Source organism: Falco rusticolus, chromosome 9 (assembly GCF_015220075.1).
Source record: "Falco rusticolus isolate bFalRus1 chromosome 9, bFalRus1.pri, whole genome shotgun sequence".
Taxonomy (NCBI): Eukaryota; Metazoa; Chordata; class Aves; order Falconiformes; family Falconidae; genus Falco; species Falco rusticolus.
Window position 1 is genome coordinate 23,354,905 of NC_051195.1, and position 19,129 is coordinate 23,374,033.

The 19,129-nt window shown below is 44.8% G+C and overlaps 1 protein-coding gene across 6 annotated transcripts in view; it reads left to right on the forward strand.

The window, feature by feature from the left end:
- TUBGCP2 (tubulin gamma complex associated protein 2) overlaps positions 1 to 18,251 on the forward strand; it is a 35,273-nt gene extending 17,022 nt beyond the window's left edge. For 5 of the 6 annotated variants that reach the window (XM_037400057.1, XM_037400059.1, XM_037400056.1 and 2 more), the window contains exons 11-18: positions 407 to 587; positions 1,245 to 1,417; positions 2,820 to 2,948; positions 4,729 to 4,849; positions 9,399 to 9,542; positions 10,099 to 10,227; positions 11,116 to 11,279; positions 17,905 to 18,251. In XM_037400057.1, the coding sequence (XP_037255954.1) occupies positions 407 to 587; positions 1,245 to 1,417; positions 2,820 to 2,948; positions 4,729 to 4,849; positions 9,399 to 9,542; positions 10,099 to 10,227; positions 11,116 to 11,279; positions 17,905 to 18,010 (1,147 nt within the window). In that variant the 3' untranslated portion in view covers positions 18,011 to 18,251. Of the gene's footprint in view, positions 1 to 406; positions 588 to 1,244; positions 1,418 to 2,819; positions 2,949 to 4,728; positions 4,850 to 9,398; positions 9,543 to 9,775; positions 9,843 to 10,098; positions 10,228 to 11,115; positions 11,280 to 17,904 lie in introns of those variants that run through there. The other variant, XM_037400060.1, reaches the window with a different exon arrangement.
- The last annotated feature ends 878 nt before the right edge of the window (positions 18,252 to 19,129 follow it).

Consider the following 19,129-nt stretch of genomic DNA (forward strand, 5'->3'; position numbering starts at 1 on the left):
TCCAAGATTCTGCTCTGAATTGGCAACTGCCTCTTGGATGGATCTGCACGCTGTGGAGGTTGGGGTGTTGTACAGGCTAGCAGTATGAGCCTTTGCCCAGCAATGTAGTCCATGCGTGTTGGATTTTTTTCCCTAAGCTGCATTTTTCAAGGTAACAAGAACAGCAGCAGCCCTGATCTGACAGCACAAAAGCATCCTGACTGAGGTGGTAGGGAGCAGGGGAGATGCATAAAAGACTAGTCTCCAGATTGGGTATTTATGGCTGTGTGTTCTCTGTGAAGAGAAACATTTTGTGATCAAACACAGTAGGCTGGCTGAATTGATTGCTTTTGTTCTTTCAGGTTTAATATGGATTAATTTGGGCTTTAAAAATCTTAATCAATTGTCCCTTCATTTTCATGAGCAGATCTATAAAACACTATTTCCTGATGGATCAAGGGGACTTTTTTGTTCACTTCATGGATCTCACAGAAGAGGAACTTAAGAAACCTGTGGATGACATCATAACTACAAGACTAGAGGCTCTGCTTGAATTAGCTCTGCGAATGAGCACAGCCAACACAGATCCTTTCAAGGACGATTTAAAGGTAAGAATGTGTGTAAGCAGAACTTAATTGAATTTGAGCAGAAGGCCTGCCATGATTTGGGAAGATTGTGCCTGTAAGAACCTGCTGAATGTACAGTGAAGGAGAAGAGAATTGATGGCTGTCCTTCTGTAGACCTTCTCTGGGTTAAATCCTCTTTCATCCAGATTAGCAACTGGAAGTACCCACCCTGGACAAAGAGCTGCATTTTCTTGCTGGCGTCTGAACACAGAGAATGTGCTTTTGGGTGGCCTGAGGATGAAGTGGAAGCAGCAGTGTGCTCTCATACTTATTCTCAGCTTGGTTGTTCACTTCAGAGTACAAGAAAATATTTGATTAGAAGTCCTGCCTATTATTGATTGCGTATTTTACAAATGTGAAGCAGCACAGAGGCTGTGCCTGGGGAGCGTGAGATCTGAATAGGTCTTACAGAGGGTGAGGGCAAGGGAGAATGATCAGCAGTGTAGTACGTTGTATGCTGCAGTGATGCTGCTCTTGTGTCTGCTGCTCCATTCCAGATCATACTGTTCACTGTTGTTTCCTAGGTTGGTCTGATGACTTGAGAACAACTGATAGTTTGCACTTCTGCCACGTATCTGTTGCTACACAGTAGTTGTGAGTATCCTGTGGCTTCATTTTTTTCCTGCTCTTCCTTTATAGATTGACTTGATGCCCCATGACCTCATTACGCAGCTTTTGAGAGTATTGGCCATAGAAACGAAACAGGAAAAGGCCATTATCAGCGCAGATCCCACAGAGCTTACTCTCAGTGGTCTGGAAGCATTTTCCTTTGACTACATTGTTAAGTGGCCTCTGTCCCTTATTATAAACAGGTAAGGTATCAATCCACTGAAGGAAAAAAAAGGTAGAAGCTTTTGCATTGGGTTGAAGCATGTTTCCACGCAGCAAGATACTGGAAAACCTGTATCTTTAAAGTGACATTATATGTTGCTGACTAGTAAGGAACAGTTTGGGATTGTTGAGCTGCGCGTGTTCCACTTGTAGACTATGGAATATGGATTGTCTCTTCAGTAGAACCCCACTAGACTGTCTAAGGCACGCTTGGCAAGTCAAACTTTCATTTCAAATGGTGGGAAGACATAGATCAAAGGATGCTTTCTCAGCCTGGTCTGTGGTTTTACTTGTGACTGCCCACCCAGTATTCATTTGTCCATGGTTTTCTGAAGTGTCTCCCCTGTGAATGTGAACCCTCACAGAGAGGGTTGCCATGTAAGAATCAAACACTTCTCAAACATGGAGAGCAGAAAAAAAGGCACTTTCTGGTGTCCCTGGTTGCAAACTAGAAGGATACGGGCTGTTGCTAGAATTGCTATAGCAAGCTATTTTGCATTTAATTGACTTACGAGGAACTGAATGGTTCATTTTTTCTGCAGGGATTTGCCTCCTGTTTCCCTGGAGAAAGTCTGGCAGACCTGCTGCTGTTAAGTCAGGGCAAATAGGACAAGCAGTGTTACATGAACATGTTGAAAGATGTTAAATTGTTAAATGCTGACAGTTAGTTTGTCCCTTAATTTCCTCTTTAAAAAATCAGTTGACATAGTGGGACTTGTCTAATGACATGATGTTTTTGAAATTATGTCTCTTTCTTTCAAATTGAGCGTATTAGCTCCAATGGTAGCTATGGAAGTAAAAATACTATTTGGTAAGGTTTCACGAACTGTATCGACTGGAGCTCTGTAGACACCTACGCTGAAGTGTCTGAATGCAGACCTGATTCCAGTCCCTGAAGCTATAAATAAGCATCCCCATCTGCTTCTGACAGTGCATCACTGGCAGGGTAATGCTGCCTATATCTTGGTTACAGCTCGCTCTTATCTTTTTGGAGGATCCTAGTGAATTGTTTTGGTGATCATAGCAGTTTTAGTGCAGTGGTTACATGACCACAGGCTTTCAGCCTTTATCCCAGCACCTACGTGAGTGACCTGTCTGCGGATAGCTCAAGGGAATTGAAGAAGGACGCTGGTGATGTACCTGCTGGCAGGAAGTACAGAGGAGGAACTCCTTGGAGAGAAATTCTTTGGGATGGTTACAAGTGTGATTATTTTTTTTTTTTTCCTTTGGTTCAAATTGTTTCAGTGCAGATCTGTGTGCGTCTGAAGGCGTAAGGAACATATTGTATAAAGTCTCTTTGCCTTTGGGCAGCCTCAGCCTTCACAGCTTAGTCTGTCAATCAGAACAGGGCTTAATCTGGATGGATTTCTCCTTTTTTTCCAGGAAAGCACTGACAAGATACCAGATGCTTTTCAGACACATGTTCTATTGCAAACATGTGGAAAGACAGTTGTGCAACGTTTGGATCAGCAGTAAGACAGCCAAGCAATTCTCCCTGCATTCAGCTAAGTGGTATGGTCTTTTTTTGTGCTGGATCACATGTGAAGTGTTGGGTTTCCTTCTTGCTAGTTAGATATGTTGTGACATGGATCAGATCATTTTGATTTGAGAAAGATCCTTACAAATTTCTTACAGGCTGAGAGAGGTTGAAATGTAACATTTTGTGTTTCGATAGGAAGTGTCTGCTCAATAATCTCCGTACTGCTTGGCTCATTTCTCCTTGTTGGTGTGAAGTTTTGGCCACCTGGGCACACTGCTGGCTCAGATGTTCAGCCAGCCATCAGCCAGCACCCCCAGGTCCTTTCTGCCAGGCAGCTTCCCAGCCGCCCCGCCCCAAGCCTGTAGTGTTGTGAGGGGTTGTTGTGACCCAAGTGCAAGACCTTTGTTGAACCTTATACAGTTGGCCTCGGCCCATCGGTCCAACCCAGCCCTCTGCAGAGCCTTCCTGCCCTCAAGCAGACCAACACTCCTGCCTGACTTGGTGTCATCTGCAAACTTACCGAGGGTGTACTCAATCCCCTTGTCCAGACTGTCAGTAAAGATATTAAACAGAACTGGCCCAGTACTGAGCCCTGGGGAACACCGCTTGTGACCGGCTGCCGGCTGGATGTAACTCCATTTTCTACCTCTCTTTGGGCTCAGCTGTCCATCCAGCTTTTTACCCAGCACAGAGCACACCCGTCCATGCCATGGGCAGCCAGTTTCTCCAGGAGAATGCTGTGGGAAACACCATTCTCTTCTTCTGGCCAGACCACTAGGAAGGACTCGCAGCCTTCACACAGCTTGGCTAATGTTTGAGGTTTTGATGTGATAAAGATCGAACAAGGTAAAATCGGTGGGCTGCTTTCCCAGAAAACCATTCCATCCTTTCCATCTGTGAGGGTAGATTTGATCTTTGGATCTCCACTCCAGGTGCTGGAGGCACCTCTTTGGAGTGTGAGCCAGACCCCAGCATTGCAAGGTAGTACCTTCTGCCTTGCCAGTGGCACTTTCTTGTCACAAGGTGATCTTGACTGCCTCAGCACTAACCTCAGCCAACATGACTGTAGTTCTGGTTCTCCTGTATTTGTAGAGGTATTAGCAGCAAAGACCTGTGAGGGTCTCTAGTCCAACCTCCAGCTCACAGGATGACTGTGATTGGCGGGAGATAGGGCAGCCATGGTTGAAAACTCCTAGGGTAGGTATCCCCTACCTCTCTGGCGACCTGTCCCGGTTTGCTGAAGTCAGTTCTTGGTTTGCCACCACAGAGCCTGCCTAAATTAACACTGAAAGGAACCTCTCTGTAGTCCCACCATTCTATTTTTAGGTGCAGGTGCATTAAATACCCTAGGTAGCAGGTGATCTGATTAAGTATTTGGATCCCCTCAACATATTGATGCAAGGCATAGAATATTTTTAAGCCTTCATTTAACAAGTAAGGTTGGAAAGAAATATGAACCATTTGTCATGTTGAATTTTGCCCTGCTAATGTGTGCATGCCTCACTATATTTACAATAGTAAAATTGATCTAATATTTAATACTAAATTTTCAGTTTAATATAAGCAAATATTCAAAGCAGTTGTCCATTCTACAACAGGTTCAAAACTTGACTGTAGTAATTGAGGGAAAGCCATCTGAATATGTGGAAAATGAGCAGAGATGGTTTGCATTAACTTTATAATCTCCCTCATACTGCAGCAGTGAATTTGCTAGGGCAGAAATATTTAGCTCTGCTTGACTGTGCAAGCCTGGTGATAGTTCTCCGTGGCATTTGCTAGCTCTAAGTTGTGTGGGTGTGCTTTCTCCTCTAGGTTTGCTGGTGCTTTCACACTGCGGCAGCGGATGCTGAATTTTGTACAGAATATCCAGTATTACATGATGTTTGAAGTGATGGAGCCAACGTGGCACATTCTTGAGAAGAACCTGAAGTTGGTGAGTGTGTTCACATGAGAGAAGTTGGAATGGAAGTCTTGTTAACAAATTTAATATAGGGAAAAAATGCCTAATTTCAGTTACTGCAGGTATCTATTTTCTTGGAGGCACTTAAGTATCTGGGAACTGTTGTTGTAATCACACTGCAGGGAGTGCTGCTGTTCTACATCACCTTTCTGCTTTATTAGCCCTATATCCCCTTCCTCTGTTGCGTCCTCCTATCTATGCCCAGCTCATACTGTGCACTCTGCTACATAAAGGTGGTGTTCTGCTGAACATTGCTGTACATAGAAGAAAACTATGGGAAGGGAAGAAAGATGCAGGGTGCAAAGGTCGTAAACTGGTCCAGACATCTTCAGTTGATTCCTTGGCTGACTTACAGTGCCCTTAAAAGTGAAGTCTGTACTTTCTCTTCCATGAAGCTGCCAAGGACTGGCATGTTAGGACTATCTGTTATAAAACAGGGCCTTCCTTATTCAGGTGGATACATATGTATTCTCACTGCAGGTAGGTAAGTCTGGAGAGCTTTTCCACTCCAGCGGTGTCTGGGAGAGGCTAAGCTCGCTTCCCACTGGTTTATATACCTGACCAAGTGGGTATCTGGACAAAGTATGCCTAGCATCGTTTTGATTCCTTTCACAAAAATGTAGTGTTCTGAGCTGTGGGATTTTCCAGGTGTGTTACAGAGTATTTCTGGTTCACTAATCCAAGCCAGTGAGTTCTACAGAAGTTAACTGTTCGCCCTAGGAAAAACTGCAAGAACCAGTTTTTATCTCCTGATGAGCATATGAGATGTCTTTATTGTTTTGGAGAGAAACACATTCTCAGGTGATGTCCCACCTGCCTGTTTTAAACCAAGAATGAGAAGTCATTGGGACTTTACCTTTCAGAACAGGCTGGTCAAGAAGCCTGTAAAGGTCTTCTCATATCTGGTTTCATTCATGTCAGATTTGTTGGTTCCATCCTCAGCAACAGAGGAGAAGATCTGTCACCAACAGATCAAGGGCTATTCTCAGTCTGTCTAGAGCAAACTCTTCTCTCACTTCCTTTTTTACTTGAGTGTGGTAAAGATCTAGACTTTGGGGCATACAGAGTTACTGTGGGAGTTCATTAGACAAGTGCAGGATGATGCTCGAGCATTGGAGGGTCTAGTGAAAGCCACAGCAATGCTGCAAATACACATTGTCTTCCTTGCCATCAGCCTGGGCCCAACCCATAGCTTCTTTGTTCTTCAGCAATGTGTGCTGGAGCCAGGGCAGGGCACTGGTTGCCTTACCTCTCAGCACCAGTGGACACGCCTGGCTTTTACTGGTTTCTGGCATACCAACAAGTCTTTATAGGAAGAAAAAGAGATCAGAGAGGGTATCTTAGGTTACTTCTGTACTGCTGCCTAAAACAAGGGCAGAGACATAGGCTGTCTGCTCCACATTACGTAGCCAATGTCACCGCTGGGTCCCATGTGGTCCTGACATACAATCATTTTTGTTCTTGCAGTTTCAAGTGTCGCAGCAGTCTGGGGAGGGCTGTGTTGTAGCTGTTTTCATAGCACGAAGCTGCAGGGATGCATTGCGTGGGCTGGGGTATGTCATGAAACCCTGTGGAAGTGCTCGAGGGTACAAAGCTTGGTGGAGTAGTATTGGAGGGCTTTGCCAAAGAAGGGAGTCTGACCTGCTGCCATCTCCTCCATGCCAGGAGACAACTTGAGAAGGCCCTTAGGAAGTGCTTTCCCTGAGCTTTGTATGATGGTTGTCTTGGCATATGTCACTCGGCACAGGCAAGGGCTGTGCCAGTGAACTTGTGTTTGATTGGAGCAGATGATCGGTGATCCATTCCTCAAGCTTGCTTATTTTGCAGCATAACCTTTGCAATGTCTGTAATAATTTTCCTTATACGAAAGGATACTGCATTCTTCATGGTCCTTCTCAGCTTCCTTACCAGCTGTGGTGCTGCTGTGTTGGGCCTGGTGTTAGGGTGCCCAGCTACTGTGAGGAAATGGGAGGCAGTTGTACATCACCTTATTATTGTTCCCTCTCATAGTCATCCTGTGATCACATGCTTCTGAGTTGCAAATCTTTTTCCTCTTACACCATGAAAAACATTTATCTGATGTACCAAACAGCCCAACACTCCTTCTGCAATCTGCATTAAGCCACAGCATTAAGCTCTCTTGGCAGCTCTCTGATGAGCCTTGTGAATCTTCAGCATCAAATGACCCTGTCTTAGTTTCTACTGTATACTGGAGTGTTGTTCTGGGGACAGCTAACCAGTATTTTTTGGTGCCCTGTCATCCTTTCTCATGGAGAATTCACAGGAGGTATCAGGTCTAGGAATGCGAGCATCTCTTGCAAGCATTCTTGGCAATCGGGTCTAGGAATGTGAGCATTCTTGGCAAGAACTTCTGAACAAAAAGAGGTTATATGTTAAGCCCCTGAATGATCTGAGAGAAGATACTTGGTTCTTAATTTTGTTGTAAGTTTAGGTTTACAAAATATAATGCTCAGTTTATTTGCATTGAGGCACTTGAACAAGTTATTCTGTCCCAAGTTCTTTCATACTGATTTCAAGTAGCACTTCCTTTCAGCCTCTTCTGATTCCAGATGTCCTAGAAGGGACTGTTAAAGGCAGTAGACATGTGGTCTGTAGTGATGGCATCCCTTGTTCAGAAAAGACAATCTCCTGACTCCAGGCTTTTGCAAAGACTGTCTGAAGATCCGTCTCTACTTTGGCTCTCAGCCACTGAGTTTCTGTGCTTCCTCAGAGATACAGTGGTATTGAAGCATTTTTATTTCAGTTCCAAAAAGGAATTTGCAAGTTTATACTGTTTCTCAGAGAGCCCATTCCCAAAAAACATCTATAGACCAAACCTTTTTGACAGTCCAGGTGGGCAGAATTTTTCCCTCGCTGTGGAACACCTGTGAGCCCCTTCAGCCTGCCAGAAATGTTGAGACAGTAGGTATAAAGTGACTTTGCTGACACCGGGGAAAGGTGTTTCCATGGCTGTATGGCAAGAAGGAGATCTGTCCATGCCTTCACCACACACTTCTTAATTTCTGAAACCTTGAGGGCTGCTGCAGTGTTTTGTAGAGCATTTCTACCATACCTCTGTACATAAAGGACTTCTCCAAGTAATAGTGCAGTAGTAATGACTCAAAGATGCCCGTGATGTGAATGTGTACACAAGTCATCACTTGAAGATTTTTTTTTTACAAGTTAGAAAAGTCTTTGAGACGTAACCTAAATGCATGTTTGCCTCCCATCCTCACCAGTGTCCTTCCAGGCTTTTAAATCTCTGGGAGGTGGAGCATGATCTCTGCCAGTACCTGGGTAGGAAAAGTGATACGGGCACCTGTGAGTCGAACATCTCAGCACTGCCAGCTAAAGAAGCTGTTTCAGCAACCACTTTGTTACGCAGTCCTTTAAAAGAGCTGCTCGCTAGGGATGACGTATCCCCAGCTACTGGGTAAAAATCTTCCTTGACTGAAATAAAAGCATCATGTGTTTCCAAACAGAGAATGCAGAACTGGCTTTTTAGCCTCCATAGCCTGTAGACTGGGGTAATTTTTCCCCTTAGTTTGCATCTTAGGAGGGAAAGGGATGATCCTCACTGGTCTCATGTCATGCCTTATGCAGTTTTTTATTTGTCAGACCTTTCGTGCATTTCCACTTGAAGTTAAGGTGCTTTCTTCCTAAAGATATAAGTAGTATCTTCTTCTTCACAATGTCATTGTCTTTGTCAACACAGCTAGCATGTTTGTTGCATTGGAGAGTAGCATTTATCTGTATTATATACTAGTTGTTTAAAAGGTTACGGGTTTGGGGTTTTTTTGGGCATTTATCCTGATGGAGCAGTATGGATACCTTGGAAATTTTAGTCCTATGATTCTTTCCTAACCTTGAATTTTCTCAGCTTCAGCACATCACATAATTGTACAGAATGAGAGACAGGGTTTAATCTATCATTTAAAATTTCAGACTGAAACAGCCCATTGAAGTAGCAGAGCTGGACAAAACTCTTACAGAATCCTTGCAACACTGCATGTCCCAGTTCCTTATTGTGCTCCTAAACAGGTTTCTGAATAGTGTGTGCATTTTTAGCCTTGTAAACTTACTAATGCTTAAGGTTCTTTGATTTTTTTTCTCTCTTTTCCACTTACTGTAGCTGACTTTACTGAGATTGTGAAGGTGGGAATGGGCATGACAAGCAGATTTAAAAGCAAAGGAAGTGCATGTTCATAAAGCAGATAACTCCATCCTGAGCCTTCTTTCCAGTGGAGCATTTGGGTGATTAAAGAAATCATAATTTGGTTGAAAAGGTGATGTGACAAATTAAGGATAAAAAGCCTGTGAAGGGCTGTTGAATGCAGTAGGGCAAATAGTCTCCATCTCAAGATGTTTCTCAAAGCTGAAAAGTACATGAGAATTATCTCAACATGCCCCAGAGCATGTCTGAGAGGTCACTGTCAGAAGCAGGATGTCAGGTTAGAGTTTTGGTCTGGTGCAGCAACAGCGGTCCTGGTTTGGTTTTCATTATTGTACTGTCCTGTCCCAGGCATCTAATATTGATGATGTCCTGAGCCACCACACAAGCTTCCTGGATAACTGCTTGAAGGACTGCATGCTAACTAACCCGGAGCTGCTGAAGATCTTCTCCAAGCTGATGTCTGTCTGTGTCATGTTCACAAACTGCATGCAGGTATGTACAGCTTCCCCATATTGACCATGCCACTGCCAGCTGCTTTGGGTGCCAGCCAACTATGACAGTCCCTTTTTTCCGTTCAGCTCCTCTTGTCCTCGATGCATGTAGAAAAGCCTCTATTCCTTCTGCCAGCAGTCTACAAAGCTTGACTGCTCAGACCCTCATCCTTTTTCCCAAAAGGTTTCTGTGGCTTCTCCCTCCACAACATTCTCTATGCTCTTCTTTTTCAGCATTGGAATCAGGTTCATATGAACTGAATTACCTCTCTTCAGCCAGTCCTGCAGCAGAATTTGAGGTGTAAGTTGTAGGGCTCTGTAGTTTTTAGAATGCTCTTGAGGGTCAAGCAAGGACTGGTGATTGGACCCATGGAGACAGTTCTCCGCGGGCACAATCTAGCCAGCATTTCAGGGAGCCCATAGCTTTAAAAAACCCACACCTTCCTTTTGGGTTTAGTTAGCTGGCTGCAGGGCTAGCAGAACTGAGTCAGCCTCATGCTTTGTCACAGTTGAAAAAATGGGATCTAACCATTTCCTCAATGCTCTGCCCTTCCAAGAGGTTCACCCAGAGCATGAAGCTGGATAGTGAGATGGACCGGCTCACCTTAGAGCATGGCACAATGCTGGGCCCACCAACAGAGGAGGAGCGTGCTCAAGAGATTGCAAAGAAGAAGCTGACTAACAAGGTGGGACATGGGGTGAATAGATGGGCCCTTTCCTCTGTGAATGCTGCCTGGGTCACAGTCTGGTCAGGGTGGATGACCTACCTCTTGCAGGTAGACCTTCCTAGTTCCTACAGCACCTCTGGCCCCAAAAGCAGAACCTTTGTGGAATTGTGGGCAGTTTTGAGGGCAATGTGGAGTGCTGATGGTGTTCTCAGAGTCTGCTTTGAAGACCCTCTCTCCCACAACAGTCCCTGCACTTGTTTTTAAGTTCTTAGTTGTATTTTCAGCTGTGCAGTGGGTGCCTGCATACAGGCTTTCTGCAACTCAAGAGCTTGCTTATTTCCAGAACTAGCATTTTGTGATGGATGAGCCAATAAACTCTCGGGTGTGACTCTTTGCAGCCCATTACTTTCATATCTGGGGTATTTGTCTTGTCCGTATCTCTCTATCTAGATGCACACATGCTAAGCAGTTTGTTTGGCGTTCTCTGCAGCTAGCAGGCTGCCTCCTGTCCCACCGAAGGCCCCTCTCTGGCACATGGCTGGTATGGGCTGGTATGGTCCATCACACTGCAAGGAAATCAGACTGCTTCAGATGTTACAGCCTGTATCAGGCAATGCTCACTTTCTGCTTACTGGCTTTTCCTCCTGCTTGAAAATAAATAATGACACTGTATATTTGAGGATAACTCTACTGGGGTCTACTGTGGAGTTCTCCCAGATGGGTGTAGCAAGGTTTTTAACTATTGAGGTCTTTGCAACTGTTGTGAAAGATTTATTTTAGTGGCCGAGCAGTGAAGTTTTATGGCAGTATTTTTGAGCAGGTTAGGAAATAGGGAAGGAATAATTGCATCTCTTTGGCAAGTGCAAATCACCAAACATATGGGGTCACTATGCCTTTGCTTGATAGCTTTTAGCAGAGCATGCCGACAGTCTCCACCTGACATCTGGCTTTGAAGCAACAATCAACAAGTTTGACAGTAATTTTTCAACACATCTGCTGGACCTGTTGGACAAACTGAGTGTTTACAGCACCAATGACTGTGAGCACAGCATGCTCAACATCATCTACAGGTGAGCCAGTAGTTTTCTCTCTGTAACTTCCCCTCCTGTGGTTCCCAAATTCAGCTCAGGAAGAAAAAGTGCTGATTATAACTGTGAATGTCTGACCCATCAATGAAAACACTGAAATCACAAGAAATACTGCTTTGCATCCTAACCCAAGGCTTTAAAAGATACCCAAAACACATTCCTTTGAATTATGTAGGATTTGTCTGTTAATGTTTTAAATGTAATGCAAGTGTTAGTTTTCTTGGGGATTGTGTCACTGTGTAGACAGTGAACAAGCTGGCTCCTGAGTACAGTGTAAGTATTCCTAAGGTGAGAAAACCAATGCAAGGGATTGACTGTAAGTGGCTTTTTAGTTTTAAGTTCACGTCTTTGTATTTATTTAAATAAGCATCTCTTAATATGTTTTTATTGTGGCCTCACCCATACTTACTAGCTTCTTAGAAATTGAAATTCCCTCAGTAATACCTAAAAGTCATGTGCACAAGTTGTGTTGCAGGGAGGGAGAGGGGAAAGAGAAGAGGAGAGAGAGAGGGAGAGGGAAAAGGGGGCAGGGGGGGAGAGAGGAGATGATCTAGGTTTTTCTGCTAGGTTTATGACCTCTGTGTTTCTTTTTCAATAAAGTGAGATGCACAAGGCCACCTTGGGAATTATTAACGGTTTTTTGTTTTTGTTTTGTTTTGGGTTTTTTTGCTATAAGTCACACGTATTAGTGTTGCCGGAATTTTTAAGATCTGTGTTATAGATTGGTGTAAGATGGTGGGACCTGCCCTGGTAGTTCTAGCTTTGAAGAACACAGATAATGCTCTAGGAGCATTACCCTGAGCTGAGCACGTGCTGTGCAAGCAGAGTGCTTCTCACTCTGATTCTGCTACCAGCATTTTAGGAACAAAACTGAAATAACTGCAATATGGAGTTTGCTGCTGGGAGCAGCTTTTAGTGTTTGTGTCTGGAGTATGTTTTTCAAGAGTTAAGCACCTGTGAAACCCAGCAGCCTGCAGACTGGAAATGTTCAGCCGAGGCATGCATATAACAACAGAATGAGAAGGCAAGCGAGAGTCAGGAGTTGACATCTCTTTAATTCAAAGGGTCACCTTGATGGAAGTCATGTAAGAGCTGCTGGGCACCAGCCGCCTCACACCTGGCAAAGAGTGACATTTTAGAAATGTTGTTTGCAGACTGTTAGGCACATAGAAAAAACAATTGATTTTTACAATGACTGACTTTTTCCATTAAGAGGCAAGATACATATTGCATATAGGCATAATTTAGAGGTTTGTATTTTCATGAATATAAAATATTTCAACACCAACACTTTCTTAAGTGCTTGTTCTATGTTTGTACGTTTCATAGATGCATTTGCACTGTTGCAGTGTGTGTGAGCCTAAACCACTTGAGTCTTACCTTCTTTGTTATTGCTGTCAGCTAGGGCACAGAAAACAGCCATCCTAAACATCCATTCGTTTCTTCATCCTGTCCGTAAGCTGGCATGTAGCCTTATTTTCATGTAAGCAATTATAAACAGCTCTTGCAGGACTAGCCAGAAATTAAGGTCATTTTTGGATGTTGATTGTTTCCTTTCATCTTTATCTGAGGAAAGCCCTTGGTTTACCAAGGAGTACTCCCTACTTAAGCTGTAATGTTTTTCAGTGATAGATATGCTAGAATCAGTTGGCAGTGATGTGCAATTTTGTTCATAAATTTGTCTGATAACTGATAAAAGGCGTTCGTGCCCCAACCCCTTTGATATTTAGTACGGAACAGAGTAGATCCTTATGTAGTTCTTTTTAACCACATAAAACTAAAGGGCACTTGGAGCTTTCTCTTAACTGTGCTTCGTCCCCTGTTTTGTTTTGTTTAAGTGTAGTCTTAACTGCTCCACTGCTTTGTTTGGTCTTTGTGAACTGGGTCATTCTCATCCTTTAATTTAATCTTCAGGAAAACTGTAAGAATATTAACCTGCGACCCCATTAAGTTCTGTTCACTGCCCTTCTGTAACAGATGTCTTTTATGGCTGGCTGATAAGCCTTACACCTCTGTTGAGATCTGCTGCACCTGGAAACAGAAAAGGTTTGGGGAATGTTTTTTTTTGAAGCAGGTTGTTGTCCCCTCCTCATGCTGTGTCTCTTGAAGCTTTCATTGTCCTTTTCTAACAGCATCTGACAAGGCTGTCCAGGATTCCTGGTACCAACCTTTGCGAACACTGTTTTGTGAAGTATTCCAGCAGGAGGCTGGGCCTTCCAGTTGTCCTTTACTTCTGAGAACTTCTTGACCAGCAACTACCCTGGTCTCCTGTGTTAGCATCTGCTGCTCTATCTCAGCTGAGGCCAAGGTTGAACACTAAAACCTGTTATGCCTGTTACCATGGGTGCTTCCAGGAGTGAAGGCTAGCCCACCAGCTCCCACAACACTGTAGAGAATTACATGTCTTCTTCCTTGTAGGATTATGCTCCTTATTTAAGGAGGACAGGGATACTTACAGGCATCTGAAAGGAAATGCAGTGCCACAGGACTGCTTGCTAGTCTGAACTCTCCTGCTTCCGTTCCTTGTCAGGGTAGGAGCTTATGTTTCTACCACCAGAACTGCCCTGGTTGGCTGCTATTCAATTTCTGGAATGGGAAGGTAGTTGAGGGCCTCTTCTCCACAGTCCTAATAACTCTGATTCACTCCATCTCTGAAGTGACCAGAGTCAGAGGTCAGCTTCTCATCTTGGAAATTCATCAGAGACTTTTTTGGTTGCTGTGAGTGGAGGCCCCAGCTGTACAAGTGATTGCTGTTCCTTTCAGGACTAACCAGGACAGCCAAGTCTCTGCAAATCCTTCTAGGAAATGATGGTGCAGCTTATCAAGGCCTTCTGAACGTTTTATATCAACCTTCGTATGCCTGGGCATCGCTGTTCATCATCATTGGACTGATGTAGATTGCAGACAGGATCCATCTGTAGAAAAATTGATAGGCCAAAGACATTAAACTCTTGCAGTCCCCTTGCTGCCATCACCCCTAGGTGTCACAGCAGTATCCAGTCAGGCTAGATTCAAGGACTGAGACCACAAGCAGTTGAGTCATCCAGGCAAGAACATTTACTCCCCCTCAGTGCTCCAGCTCTGCCTCCTTCTTTATCAAGTGCTTACATTTTTATCATTACCAGTTCCAAGTTCTAACTGATGGGCTTTTTTATGATGCTCCATCCAGGAGATCTTGATGGCACCTAACTCCGTGATCCAGCCACTTGGATATCATTGCAAGCCACACAGGGCATGGCCGATACAGTGTTGAAGACCAAGTTGCCTGCTCTTTTAATAGAAGAGCATCGTGACCCCACAATCCTTGAGTTTTGCAAAGAACATGTGGAGACTGTCCCACTGGTGGTATCACCCAGCTCAGTCCAAGTTGGTTCTAAGCTTACTCGGGAAGTCAACGGTGTCAAGTCCTTGACCAGTCTTTACATCATGCAACGGCCTTCCATCATGTGTGATGCCAGACACTTATGTAAAGCCTTTTCTGGCAGTAGCTCAGGTGGTGTCCTGCTTCCAGCATTGCTCCTACCGTTAGCATCAGAGGTTCACCTCTTGTATCATTGCCTCCCCACCCCTGTGTCAGCTTTATGCATCTGCCAGGATGGGGGGACAAGCTGGTGCTGCACCATGGAGACTGGCTGTGTGTCTTGTTCACTTGTGGGTCCCTGGTGCCATGGCCATGGGCTGTCCTCCACCAGATGCCTTTGTGTTTCACAGGCTGCACATGAGTGTTTGCTGTGGTGGGAGGTGACTTGTGAGTTGTGGAAGCTCTAGAGCCAGTTCTTCCAAATACGGAGATGTTTGTTCTTACAATGACTACTTCTTGTTTCAGGAGAAACGAGAAGTATGGTGATTCAGGTAGGTTGTGAGAAAACAAAATGCTTCTGTTAGCAGTTTGCATTGAGAACAGCGACCTAAGCTGCAACCAGCTGTTCCAGGAGAGGGTCTGACTCCTTGCCCCCTGGTGTTCCCATGCCCCGGTTCTGTTCAAGGGCTGCAGAGGAAATACTGGGTCTTCATGCCATCAGGACTGTCATCACTATCAAGTCTCCCAGTTTGGACCGTCTGGGACCACTTGAGCCTTCATCAAGATGTTGGACATAGCTGGACCTTTACTGACAGACCACATGTCCCTGTTTCCTTAACTGAAATGCTGTATGTTAGCAGGCCGTGCAACAGAACATGCCTTCCCGTTTCTACAGGCTGCTCATGTTGTAATGTTGTAAAGTGTGGAAGTCCCACAATTAATGCCCAGACGTGACATTTAGCTCTCACTCAGTCTGTAGAGATTATTGAATTGCGTCCTGGACTCTATGGCAACAGGAACCCAAGAACCAGAGCGGAGACAGTTGCTGTCTGAAATAACATATTTGACAGAGATGGAAGAGTTTATAAGACATACTGGTCTTTTCTTGTATGGTCTTTTCGTATGATTGCTTTTCAAGGGTGATAGTCAACATGTAAAATAACAAAATAACCCTTTTATAATTCTGGTATTCTGCTTTTATTTGTTTAATCATGGTTAGTATTTATTCAGTTTACAGTACTGAGTAACTGAGGCACAACCATTGTATTTGTAGCAGCAAGCAACAGAAGACTGAGATCCAGAGGGTTTCCTTCAAAGTGGGGAAGCTCACATCTAACTCTCAAGTCTTCAGTGTGCTGAAGCCTTGCTCAGGTCCCTTGGCTTCACCTGCAGCAGTGCTGACAGATGGTTGGCAACTGCAGAAAATCTTGAGAGTCGTTCTTTCACATCCCAGTAGTGAAAAGGAGAATTACAGCATAGAGGACTTAGTCAGAAGGATTACTTAATTCCAAATACTTAAAAATTTTAGCCATCAAGTGGTGTGAGCATTCATCAGATGTACTTCCTTTACTGCTTTGGAGGAAACAGAGATTGACTGAGTTTAGAGTTAAGACTGGTAGGGCACATGAAGTGATGCAAACCACAGTGAATAAGAAGTTTCAGCCACAAAACAAGAAACTGAAGCATAAGCAGAGTTTGAGGAAGCGCTATCTATGCAAGTTCTTAAGAGATAGTTATCCAAGTTCCTTTAACCCTAAAAACACAGGTGAAAGGAAAGCAAATAAAAATCTGTAATTTAAGAATTTTGGAATAAAGCAACTTTAGAAATGGAACAGATCCTCAAAGTAAGGATGTAAATGAGTCCTGGCCTTATATTTGAATCAAAGTTTGGTAGATATGCCCGCCTCAGTGTCAGGTTTCCTTTGTACCACTCTTAAGGATGAAAGAGATGGAAGCTTTGCAACCAGGAGAGAGCAACAGATAAATTCCATCTGTCGAGGCTCTCTTTTCTGCAGTCACCAAAAAATGTCAAGAACAATTTGTTGCCATTTGTGTAAGGTTGTTAAGCAACATGAAACTCAAATATTGTGCCCATTCATTTAGTATTGGAGCAACTTAAATTGAGACATGTAGAGAGTAACTTTTGTGTGATTCACAGGCTTGTATCAACTGTTGCTTAGTGCTCCAAAGCACACATTTTTAAGAGCTGCACGTGTCTTTGTTGGCTTTGTAGTGCAGAGAACTGCCTAAGGAAGGTCACGGCAGGCATGGAGCTGGGTGGTTTTGTGGCATCATTTTGGATTATCAAGGAGACAGGATTGTGATATTGCTGACATTGCCTGCTTTGGAGAGGCGTTTACAGGTATCAGCCATACCTGTGATTTTGGCTGAGCATCTTCCAACCAGTTACTAGTCTTCTTGAACTGTGAATCTATTTGAAGCATACTTGTGTTAGCAAGGAGGTGGTGGTAATAGAAACTGCAACATTTCATGGTTAGTTACAGTGGGTAATGTGGTGGGTGTCGTATGGAAATTAATACCAGAGTTCAGTGGTGGTGAACTCTGGTATTAAGGAGTGGTGGGAAGTGGCTGGGAAGGTACAGAGACTGAGGACCCCTCATCCCTGGTGCCTTATCCACGAGTAACGTGTCTCCAGGGTTGTGTGGTCAAGCTATGGCTCTGGAGTAGAAGCTCTTTGCGACTGGTCCTTCCTGATGTATTTTATACACCTGTAAAGAATAGGTGAAATTTAGCCTGTTGTCAGGGGACGAGCACAGAAGAGGTGTCACCAACACCTGTGGCACAGTGCAGGTATCCCTGTTTCACTCTGAACAAGCCACTGTGTCTGCGTAGCCTGGGGCAGTTCCAGTGGAGGTGGCAGTTCGGAAGGCTCTGTGATGTGGCCACAATCAGCTGATGCCCAGGGAGAGGTTTCTCCTCCAAGGGCCATGGCTGGGTAAGACCAAGGCTGTGTGCAGCAGGAATACAGCTGCTTGAGAGGTCTGTGCTGCAGCACAGCCCCCCTTGCTGCACAAGCACGCATCCTCTGCTTCCTCCTGCAGTGAGACTTGCACTGACTTGCTTCACACCCCTCATTTCAACCAACTTTATCCTAAAATTCGTCTGACCCTGTGAAAGAGTTTATATATTTTTGGATCCCCTTGCTGCCTGTGAGCACCTCGATGAACACGTGTGCTGCAGCACCAAGCCTTTGGGGGCCCTTGGGTTTGGCTTGCTGCGTGCCACTCTTAGGCAGCATTGGGCTGCCAGTGGGCTAATAAAACTGCTGGGTTTTTCGTCTCTCAGGTTGGACTTCAACGGGTTCTACACAGAGCGCTTGGAGCACATGTCTGCGGAGCGCAGCCAGAAGGCAGCTCCCCTGCTTCCCCGCCTGACTGTACCGGCCCAGTGAAGCCCTGCTGCTGCCCCTCTCAGCCACCGCCTCTTCTGCACCAGCAGAGAACCGGGCACTCACTCACTGCAAGCTAGGAGTACTCAACCTGCTACATGCACTGTGTGAGCTGGAAACAAACTGTAAGGTTGTCCCAGAGAGATAGGGGAGTGCTCAATCTCCTGAAATGTATGTAATGGATTTTCTCTTCCGAGAGGCTTTTAAGTCCTTTTTTTTTTTTTTTTTTTTAAATTACATTGTAAAATTCTGTATTTGTGTGTTGTAAAAGAAATTTAAAAGAAAAACAGAGTTATTTTGTCGACAGAACTGGGGGTGCAAATTAGTCTTTTAGGTGACGAAATTTTGGTTGGCGCTCAGAGATCTGGCTCAGCTGCTGTGCAGCATTATTTTGGGAGGAGAGCCTAATTGGGCCATTGCTGGAATGAAGCTGATCAGCTGCTCTGACCGATGAGATGGGGGGGGTCACAGCTGATGAGCATGATGTTCATGTCGTATTGACCAAGTCCTCAGCAGAGGACTTCCAGGGTATCTTGCAGATTTGTGCAGCCATAAAAATCGCTTGAGCCGGTTTGAGAGTGGATGTGGTAGAGGGGGGAAGAGAGGTGTCTCCTGGGAAGAAGTGGTAACCAAGACACATGCTAGAGACCCAGAGGCCCCAGCGGCAAGTGTGGGAATGAGGGGGAGATATGAGAGGGCTGTGGATACAGAGCTGAGTGCTCCTGTTATTTACCTGCCCTTCCTCTCCTCACCTCCTCCTTTGCAAGGTCCTTCCAAGAGTGTGGTAGGAGGGAATAGCCAGGTTCTCTTCGCTCTGGTGGCCTAAAGCGGGTCGTCCAGTTTGGTAGAGGGAGAGAGACCGAAGGAGAGGATGGAGACCACCGGTCCTGGGTCTGGAGGACTGAATTTGTTCATATGAAGGTTGAGGTTTAGGACCAAGACCTCAGCCAGCATCATCTGGCTCTTCAGGGAAAGGACTTCTGCAGTTCATGGGGATGGGAAGTCGCCTCTTTGCCCACTGAGCTGGCCTCTCGGTCCAGGGAGGTAATGGAGAAGCTGACCTGCAATTTCCGTTCAGTTTCTGTGGATCTACAGACTTCACAGCCTGTCCCTTTAGCCCCC